At 40.2% G+C, this 10,376-nt stretch overlaps 2 protein-coding genes across 2 annotated transcripts; both read right to left on the bottom strand.

Annotated features, from left to right (window-relative positions):
* Positions 1–2,952: 2,952 nt before the first annotated feature.
* hmx4 (H6 family homeobox 4) lies at positions 2,953–5,417 on the bottom strand. The gene is made up of 2 exons (XM_017416913.3): positions 5,078–5,417; positions 2,953–4,235 (listed from the first exon to the last, which is right to left on the bottom strand). Exons 1-2 carry the CDS (start codon positions 5,277–5,279, stop codon positions 3,661–3,663), a joined length of 777 nt encoding a protein of 258 aa, XP_017272402.1. The 5' UTR covers positions 5,280–5,417; the 3' UTR covers positions 2,953–3,660.
* A 1,126-nt stretch (positions 5,418–6,543) lies between these two features.
* On the bottom strand, positions 6,544–9,969 carry hmx1 (H6 family homeobox 1). Its single transcript, XM_017416917.3, has 2 exons — positions 8,924–9,969; positions 6,544–7,452 (listed from the first exon to the last, which is right to left on the bottom strand). Exons 1-2 carry the CDS (start codon positions 9,231–9,233, stop codon positions 6,839–6,841), a joined length of 924 nt encoding a protein of 307 aa, XP_017272406.1. The 5' UTR covers positions 9,234–9,969; the 3' UTR covers positions 6,544–6,838.
* Positions 9,970–10,376: the final 407 nt, after the last annotated feature.

Raw genomic sequence — 10,376 nt, 5'->3', positions numbered from 1 at the left:
TTATCTACAACTGATTAACTTTTGGAGTGAATCCATTTCAAGTTGGCTGCAAAGATGAACCAAATTAGCCAACATAAATAAAGATGAAACTTAGTCAATTTTACAGATACTGAGTTTAAATTTGTTGCAGTAGCAGCTGAGAGTCATTCATACTTCATACTCTGAGGATGACATCTTGCAATAAAATGTTGTTTTTGAGATTTGACCAAAATGGCTACAACTCCATCATTTCTTTACAGAAGATGAACTTAGTCCAAAACTCTGGCATGAAAGGAAGCTGGTGATATACACTCCTTCATAGAATGCTAGGTCGTTAATTGTTTGGGCATTTTTGAAAAGTTGTTCAGTAATTCTTCACCAAATTGAAATTATTTGTGACTAATGTTACGCACCAGTAGCCTGTACTGTGTGAAGTCTTCTGGGTTCAATTCTTTCTGTGCTCTTAGAAGTGTTTGGAGATGGTCTGTCCCATCATCTTGGGCAATGACCTTTATCAGATAACGGGCAGAGGTCAAGAGAGGTTAAAGAAATGGGTGAACTGGGACAGGGGCCCCAACCTCATCATGCAGAAAAGGGCTTCCATTGAGTTTCACACAGAAACACTTGGAGCCGCTCTCCACCCTGAAGGAGCAGCATCTCCCGCCTTCAGATCAGCCAAGTGGTGCACAGATTATAAACTGGATCGTAGTTTTTCTAACACAAACATTCACTCATCGACCAGTTCTTTGCAACCTCTCCCTCTCTCCAATAACACCCTCTCCTCCTCCTAGGTCCCCTTCATTCAGTCATAATCAACACAGTCAGGCTTCAGCGCACATATTACTATAATGAGCCATGACAAGGCAGGAGGCGAGAGGGAAACACAGTAAGAATGGAAAAGGGAGGAAGGAGAGACAGAATGAAAAGAGCGAAGCTGTAGAAGCAATTAGCACTCCTTACAAGAAGCACTGTGGTAAATTAGTGCATCTTTGAATGTGAACCTAAATAAATCAGACAGAAAACATTTACCTCAGTCTCGGCAATCCAAATATTGAGCATGAGTGCTTTGTAGATAGTGTGATCTACTCCATTAACTACAAGATAAATGTAGATGATACACCATTCTGCCACACCTTAAATCTGGACTGTCTGCCGTCGTGTCTGAGTAGTTAGCCGCTGGGGATTGTGGGTACTGAGCAGTAGTGGGACTTTCTTGCAGTTCTGAAACACGAGACCGTCTCCAGGACATGACCGGCCTCTTTTCTTTAGTGTCTATAAACTCCAGCACTCATCTCCAAGTGTTTTCTATTATTATTATTATTATTATTATTATTATTATTATTAGTAGTAGTAGTAGTAGTAGTAGTAGTAGTAGTAGTAGTAGTAGTAATATTATTATTATTATTATTATTATTATTTGCCACAGCTTTCTTTGTTGTTTGTTTTTCATATACTTGCATTAAATGCCTTTACATTCACAAATTGATCTCATATTCATTGCAATTTTTACTTTACAGTATATCCACTTATCTAATTCCTGTCAAAAATGTCAAAGGTTAAAGGTAAAAGTTTTAATATAAAGGTCAAGTGCTGTGTTGATGTATGCCAATAGGGTCAAATGTTATTACTGATAAGATCAGTCCTTTCAAACATAGTAAATACATGAAACAATTAGGAAAAATGGCACCTTTTTTGAACAAAGAATATGTTGACTAAACTTTGTTACATCTGTTTTATTGTCTTTCTTTCCTCTATTTCTATTTTCCAAGTTAAATTTAAAAGGATTTCCTGCATCTATAAAATGTCAAATTGCTACTTCTGTTCTTTTTTAAAAAACTTTTTTAAAGTCTAAACAAATAAACCAGAAATAATTGAGTGATGAGGCTGAAAACATGAAACTCCAAAAGTAAATATGTGGAATGAAGTGTTCAAGAGAGTTTTGCTCTTTGGGGTGTTTTACTCAAAATGGTTTTAGTTTTTCAAAAGTAAAAATAAAATAAAATGTTGTCAGGTGACTTGTTCATTTATATCATAACTTATATCCTGAATACAGAATCTCTGCAGTTTTTAGTGCACTTTTTTACTTAAAATATTACCAGTCAAACTCGCTGAATTATATTATACAACACAGGTTATATTTATAATATTTTAACATTACACAAAACAGATCAAGTGTGGAGAGATGTTTCTAAAAGGAAAGAAACTAATAATTTAATAAAATGAGTTTTATCATTTTGGAGCAAAGGCTCATGTTTGTTTTGTTTTGTTTTGTTCGTAACTTGCTGCTGATTCTGTGGATATATTGGTCTATAAAATAAAGACAGATAGACCCCTAAGCAGGTGGAGTGATTTAAATATACTTTCTCCTCCGAGTCAAACCTCTGTCTGCGTCTGTCAGCCACTCCCTGCATGAATCAGTATTTCCCATAATACTCATTTCCTAAGCGCAGGTAACGAATTAATCTTGCGTTGCTCTTCTGACATGGTATGTTGCATAATTCATACACGCAGAGATAATTGCTGCATCCAGATGCATTTACAGAGAAAATTAGGAGGAGATGGGTCTTAGCTCTTGTCCTAATGTAGACCTTTTATGTCAGATGGCATAAATATGAAATTAAATTGACTCTTAAATAACTGTATTTTTCCCTGAGATAAAACAAACTGTCCCATTTGGTATAATAAATCAAACTTTTTATTTTTATTTTTTCCCAGATTGGGTCAATGTATAACAGAATAAATTCTGTGTAGACCATTAAGCTGCAATGAATTTGTAAATGTCAATGCAGTTTTACACTTTTTAATCCTGCACTTTTATAGAAAAAAACTATTTAGAGCCCAGTATTTTATAATACAATATGTCAGCCTGTTGCTGAGGCCTGGAATATTGCAGAGGAGGGAAAGTGGGCCTGATTAGGAGATTTTCCTAATTTCCTAAAACTCAAAATATATTTCTAATGTAAACTATATCTATATATAAGTCACTATCACCTGTTTATCATTTTGTTGCTGTTTTTTATATGCATGTATCATAAAACGCATTTCATTTGCCATTTAGTGTGATAATAATATTTTTTAAGACAAGGTTATTTTCTCAAAAATACTGAATCAATTCTGTAAAAGCTTTTTCTTAAGCTGTTTTAATTACAGTTTCAGTAAAAGGTGTAATGAGCCTCTTGGCAAAGTGGAATAAGAAACGTAAGATACTCCAAAAAAAACAAAAAAAAACATGCGTGAAACAAAAATAAATGTTAATTACATTCATTTAAATACATTACATTACAATAATTAAAAAAAATACGATACAGAAAAGCATGCAGATAGGCTATGGTAATTTCTTTGGTGGCTTAGGCTGCTGTTCATGATAAAATAATATTAAAATACTAGAAATAAGGAAAACATAAATGATATTTTAGGCCTTCCTGTGGTTATCGTTTGTGTAGCCTTGTTTTCTACAAAAGGTGTAACCATAGGTTTAATGTCCGGCCAATACAAAATCCATAACTTGGACTGAAAATAAATAATACTGAATATGCCTGTTAATATGGAAAAGGAAGTCATTTCTCTGCCGTAGTTTCTGCAGTCTTCATAAAAACCTTCGGCTGCACCATCAAACAACCCTTAAATGCTCAAAACTTGGTCACAAATCACCAAAACGTGTCTCCCACAGGTTCCGAAGCATCATACGTCCCCCTCGTACAGGCTGAAGTACTTGCTGGCGTTGGAGAAGCAGAGGTAAGGCGCGCCGCTCCCCGGGTACACGACGGGCAGCGGCACCGGCAGCAGGCATCTGCCCAGCAGGTTGCTCTCCTTGTACAAGGCCGGCAGCTGCCCCACCGCCACGGCCTTCCCGCTTTCGGAAAAATCACTAACCGGTCCGTCGATTTCAGTCGAGATCTGTCGTTTCAACTTATTCCGTCGGTTCTGGAACCAGATTTTCACCTGGGTCTCTGTGAGCTGCAGGGAGCTGGCGAGGCACGCGCGCTCTGCGCTGCTCAGGTATCGTTTCATGTCGAAGGTAGACTCCAACTGGAAGATCTGTCTCTTTGAGAAAATCGTGCGCGTCTTCTTTTTCGTGACTGTCTTGTTCTTTTTGGCGGGGCTCCCGTCTTTGCGGGGGTCCGACGCCGCGGTGGGGAAGCCGCTGTCGTCGCAGCTGCTGTCGCCGCTCTCGAAGCGCGTCTCCGCCGCTTCCCGCTGGCTCCCGCGACTGATGATCACCGACTCCGCGGCTCCGCTGCAGTTTGTCATCAGCTCTGTGAAAACACCAACATTTATCCAGGTTTATCCAGAGGGAAAAGTTTGTGACTCTGTGATGTTATAATAAATGAACCGTGCTGGCGGATAAGGCGGGCTCAGGTATATTGGGACATCAGGTATTTTGGGACAGCATAAGTAAAAATGCATTTCACATCTGCATTGGATATTAAACAGCAAAGATAAGTGAGCTGATGCAGAGGCTATAAGTCTATAACCAAACATCCCATGAAATAGCAGAGGTAACATCACACAGGGGTGGAAGGTCAGCATCAAACTGGAAGTTGATTCGTGACATCAAAAGGAAGGTGTGGCCTCTGCTTGCGCGTGATGTCTCATGTTTTTATTTTTATAGATTTAATCTATGTTGCAGAAGATAATGGCATCAAGGACAGAAACATCGAGAGGAGAGGATGTGATGGATACAGAAAAAGAGCAGCGGGACTCAGCTGCGTTTTCCTGCTTCGGCATGAAACTTTGATTAAAACTGCTTCTAAAGTTGAGTAAAAGCTCCCATACAGTCAGGGACCCAATCACAGGGCAGGATGTGTTTGAAATGTGTAATTGTGTCTGAACTGATGGAACTGTGTCCCAAATTATAAGATGTGTTACATAAAATCTGTTTTGTGTCAACAAGATAATTAGCCCTTTTTTAAATTAAATTTCATACACGCTTGGTTTATTTTCACATAAAGTAAGTAGACACCATATATCGGGTTAATTTTAAAGCTCGATAACAAAATGGAGATCAGAAGATTAAATCGTAAAACGTGCCAATACACCTGAATTCACCGTGTTATCAGAGTTTTGTCCAATAAGCCCCCCTCTGAACCCCTCTCACCTGTTTGGCTGAGCCTGCTGCCGGGCTCCGGCCTCTGGGGGGGTCTCTTCTCCCCCCTGTAGCTCTGGAAACCGTCCGTCGCCTTGGCCTCTTCATCCTGACAACTCCCACAGCTGGTTCCGCTCGTCTTCAAGTTCAGGATGTTGTCAATGGTGAATCTCAGAGAAGCGGCGGGTCGACATGATGCTTCTGCTTTGTTCATATTCTCCTGCGCGTTAGGATCTCCTTTTTTATCTCAGGTTATTTCCTCTAACCGTGAAGCGGGACGGTAATCTCTCCCTCACCGTTTGGAGAGTCCACGGATCATATCCGCAGCCTCTGAGCCGACTCTGCTGATGGTCTGCCTGCTCTGTTTGGACACACACACACAGAGACACACACACACACGCTTTGTCGCTCATTGGTTCACAAAGTGGACCAATTAAACAGCGGGAGGAGAAGGGAGGACAGGAAAGTGTTGTTGTCCCCTCCCTTTTCTCCAACTCACCCACACACTTCTCATTTTTCAGTGAGAACAGGGGTCCGAGCCCTGCAAAGGGCCCCAATGGATAATAAAAAAGATAAATTAATTATTCCAAATCTTGCAGCTGTTTTAAAATGATTTTTAGAATGATTTTCTGGTTTCCAGAACCTAAAAGGTTTTATTAAAATACCAAGAAACTAAAATTACAAGACCGAATGTGTGACCCACAGACTGTGTTAGTCAACTTTTCACCTCTGATTAGATGAATTGCCCTTAGCAGGACCACAGTATTCATTTGTATTATTTTCCATCTATTTCTAAAGAGCATTCTTTAAATTTTATAATAGTTTATTTTTTTATTTTGTGACATGATGCGTAAGAATACAAATTAAATAATAAATACAGGCAAACAGAAAAAAAATACTTTTTATGATGTCTTGTTACATTGTCCTCTCTTATGTAGTTTGTTTTTTATTCATATTAGTTACAGAAGATTTTTTTCCCCCATAAAATCAGAGTTAAACATAATAAACAATCTAAAAATGTATATTTATGAAACTTGAATCATGTTACTGTATCAGCGCAGCCATAATTCTGTTGACCCTTTCCTTAGTCTTGGACAAAGTTATACTTTCTGCAGAACGTTGAATAAAAATACTGACAAACACGATTTTCCTGTGAAAACAAATCAAATACCAAACAGCTAATTTACCTGTTTGACAATCACCAAACCCTAAATGGTAAAAGAGACAAAAATGAATAATTAACTGTTTTAAAGTTCTGCATAACTTGACCATAACCTTTAATTTCACTGCTTGTGCAAGCAAAACAAAACTTCAACAAGTGTGTAGAAATTTAAACTTTCAAAAACAAAAACATTTTAGATTATTTTTAATGTACTGTAAAATTAAATGCATATAGAATGATTAGATCTAAAGTCATCGTGTGTGTATGAACAGAGAAACAAAGGTTTGGTGCTTGATATATTTTTATTAGTTTTATTTTGTGGAAAAAAGTGACAAAGTTGGAAAAATCTGTGGCTTTAAATATAAAAGTTTGAAAAAATATGTGTATCAAACATACAGTGAACAACTTCAGTCTCTTTGTCTTGATTGTGATTATAATGAACACACTTTTATAGAGTTTTATCAACATAAATATAAAGATAATTGCTTTAAAATGTTTGATTTTTCATCTTGCGTCTTTGGATGCAGGCAGGAGTTTGGGTTATTGCACGATTAATTTTAACTGAGTGAATTTCTGTAATTTATGCAGTTTGATATATCAGTCTGGAGTTTTCACACCAAGCTGCTCATCTGTGATCTTAACAAGCTCATAGAGTGAGCAAACGATGACAGAGGGTAGCTGATGGAGCCGGAGAGGCCCATGACAGAGGGGGAAACTGGATGTCCGTTTAAGTTGAAACCCACAGCTGCAGTGGGTGTAGATCCCTCATGGTACAGAATCGGTACTCGGACAATCCGCTGGGTTGAGTTTGGGATGTGCGCAGCCCCCAGATCCGCCGCCAGCTGTCTCTTCCACTTATTCCTCCGGTTCTGAAACCAGATCTTGACTTGGGTCTCTGTCAGGTGCAGAGACGCCGCCAGACCCGCCCTCTCCGAGCTGCTCAGGTACCGTTTCATGTCAAAGGTGGACTCCAGCTGAAACACCTGGCTGCGGCTGAACACGGTGCGGGTCTTCTTCTTCCGGGTGGAGGTCTGCTCGGATGCTGTGTCCGGACCAGACCGCACATCAGAGGTGTTGGGCATGTCCTCGTTGTCGTCCGTGAGGCTGCCGTCGGCCGTTTTCCTGTCAGTTTCATCACTGGCCTCAGTTATGGGTTCAGACATGGCAGGTGAACCCTGCTCACTGAGTGATAGGCAGCAGTGATCCTTCATGTTGTTATTTGGACCTTAAAGATAAAACAACAAGAACTCCTTTAGAATAAAGACTAAGCAGAACAATTTTCAAATTCTCCTCAGCTTAAAGGAACTCATTACACAGTATGAAATCAAGCTTAAAAAAATCTTATCCTGAACTAAATCAAATGGTGCAGTTTAGAGGTTTGCTCTAGTAGATATACAGTATTTATATGAAATTCTAAAATGTGGGTCCATACTCAGTGTAAACAAATCCCTTTTATTTGCATACTTTGATCCAAAAATCTGAGCATAAATATGTACCGATACATCAAAACAGTTGCACTTTTCATGACTTATTTTCAGTCACTTTGGCTGTTTCTGTCAGTAAACTAACACATGTGGTAGTTGGCATCCGGTCACCAATAGTTTAATTTAAGGACTCATTAACCACTGATATGAGAAAAAAAATATTGTGCAGATTTTCTCTTTAACCTGATGTTTTTATTTTTATTTTTTTTTTTGCCAGTTTGGGACAGTGCAATGACTAATTAAACAACAAAGTAAATATATGAGTCAGCTGAAATAAGAAACCCCCCCCCTACACACACACACACACACACACACACACACACACACATAATATAAAAATTGAAAAATAAGTTTTAACTTGATTAAAAATTTAGCTTTAGCTCAAATACTTTTAGCATTAATCACCAGGACCTGCACTTGGGAGTGTTTGGATTGGATTACATAACATGATTGTAAAAACATTTTCCAAACACATGAGAAAGTAATTACCGATATTTTTTGTCGTTGGCATTGATCAGGGGATTGTGCTTTAATGGTGAGATTTGTGGGTGTGAAATCAAAGTGACAGAACATCAGAGGGAGGGGCATTTGATCATGACGGTGTCAGTGGGACAAACGGCACGAAATGTGCGTAAAAGCGTCATGTTGACGTGCAGAACTGAGCTTCTGGGGCGGCTTGTTTTGTTCTGGACATTCGTGCTTAATCCATGCACGTATTATTTCCCAAACATTTATAAATCCCACCATGAAAGGGAAGCTTGAAATGTCCCCAGTTGCAGCTACACAAAGGGCTGAATTTGGTTTTTGATGACCTTGACGTTTGAAAAAACGACTAAAAGACTTTAAAACTCGAGCGTGCATCAGCTTTTTACAGTTTGAGCCCAGGGTCGATACACGGGGACAGAAGCCTCGAGACGTGGCTCCACATTTCACTAGACACGTAAGATTTCAGTTAATGACAGGAAATGCAACCTGAGACGCGTCCTGTCTTTATTAACTCAACAAACACATGGCCTCATCTAAAGACCAAAGGTAAAAAATAAGGCTTGCTACGAATTTAAAACATTAATCCTGCAGTTAATAATAACGCAGCTTCTTTATTTAAAGCATGAAATTGAAGGAGCATTCCTATCATTTTTACGCAGAAAACATAAAATCAAATAATCCAATAATCCGGATTTTACTGAACACAAAAAGTTAATCTGTACTCACTGCAGGTGATGTTCCCTGTGCCCCTGCGGTTCCACAGCAGCGGGGAGTGTCTGTATGAGGACCGGGCCACAGAGTTGGAGCAGCCGGGCTCCGGGGCGCTCCGCTCGGTGTGATGCGCCATGAAGTCTGCTCCGTCGGAAACGGTCTCTGCCCCGGCATCCGTTCGGCTTCTTCTCGAGGCAGACTCCTGCCCGTCCTGCCCGTCCTGCCCATCCTGCCCATCCTGCCCCGTCCCCAGCAGATTCTCGATAAAAAACGACGACGCCCGGGATGGAGCGGGAGTCTGACTGTCTGTCGGCGTGTCCTGCATGCTTTCCTGAAGTCACGAAGCCGTTACGCAAAACGCCAGATGATTCTCCTTTGATCGCGCGTCAAGGAGATCTGAAGTCCAAGCTCATTTCAAGCGTCGCTGCCTTCGCGCTGTGGTTGGACACGGAGTCATGGCGGAGACGGGGATGTCCTCGGTGCACGCGGGTGGATGAAACGGAGACAGAGACAGAGGAAGCGCCGCCGCGGTTAATGAGCCGAGGGCATCCAACGATTGGACGAGCGCAGCGGCAAATGGGGCTTTCTAAGGAAAAGAGAATTACTGTCTCGTGCGTAAACCGCTGCAGCTGTGCGCGAGTGTGTGTTTGTGTTCACGTGCAGGCCCGTCCCCCCGAGGCCACGCAGACCAGAGGAAACCTCTCTCCGCGCTGCAGCACTTTATATTTGGGTCAGTTGAAGCGCAAATCAAAATAAATATTTGCCACAGCAGGAAGAGGCATCATGGCGGCTTATAAATGCAAAACTTACATGCGCGCGCGTGCTTTGGGCATTCTTCTTTAAGCCATTATAACAGGGGTCACCAACAAAATTTGCTATGGGGCCAAACTTTGTCTGAGCCTAAGGTTAAGACTTTAGTGTCTGAAGAAAAAAGACAGTTTTCCCATCAATCAAAGATGTGTTTCAGCATGAGGGTTTATACACAGCATCTGTTGTTATTCAGCAGAACTGAGGAGATGCTGAGAAGCTGCAAGCTGTTTTGGTTTGAAAGCAATATTTGTCTTTACTGTAAGTTCCGCCCATTTTATTTATTTATATTTTATTTTTAAATGCAAGTTTTGTTTGTGGTTTTGCCTACGGCTGCAGATGATCACTGCATTTCAGGCTAATTAAAGAAAACATATATTTTTCTATTTCTTCAGAGATCATAAAATTTTAATACAAGCAGCTTACAGCAGTTTATGGAGGCTTGTTTGTTCCTTTTCAGAAAATCTGTCTTTGTTCTTTTTTTTCTTATCTTCTTGTCCTGAGTCTTTTGAACACATCATGCCCTGCACACTGACTGCTGTCAGAGGTTATCTAAACTAGATCACAAATGTATTTGTTGAGTTGGTTAGGGTTAGGGTTAGGGTACAATTTTTTTCCCAGTAGTCCACATCTGTCTCAGTTACAGATCTACCAGCTTCAG

The sequence above is a fragment of the Kryptolebias marmoratus genome, linkage group LG3 (genome assembly GCF_001649575.2).
Source record: "Kryptolebias marmoratus isolate JLee-2015 linkage group LG3, ASM164957v2, whole genome shotgun sequence".
Taxonomy (NCBI): domain Eukaryota; kingdom Metazoa; phylum Chordata; class Actinopteri; order Cyprinodontiformes; family Rivulidae; genus Kryptolebias; species Kryptolebias marmoratus.
The sequence above is the reverse complement of the archived record's forward strand: the minus strand, read 5'-3'. Positions and strand labels throughout refer to the sequence as shown.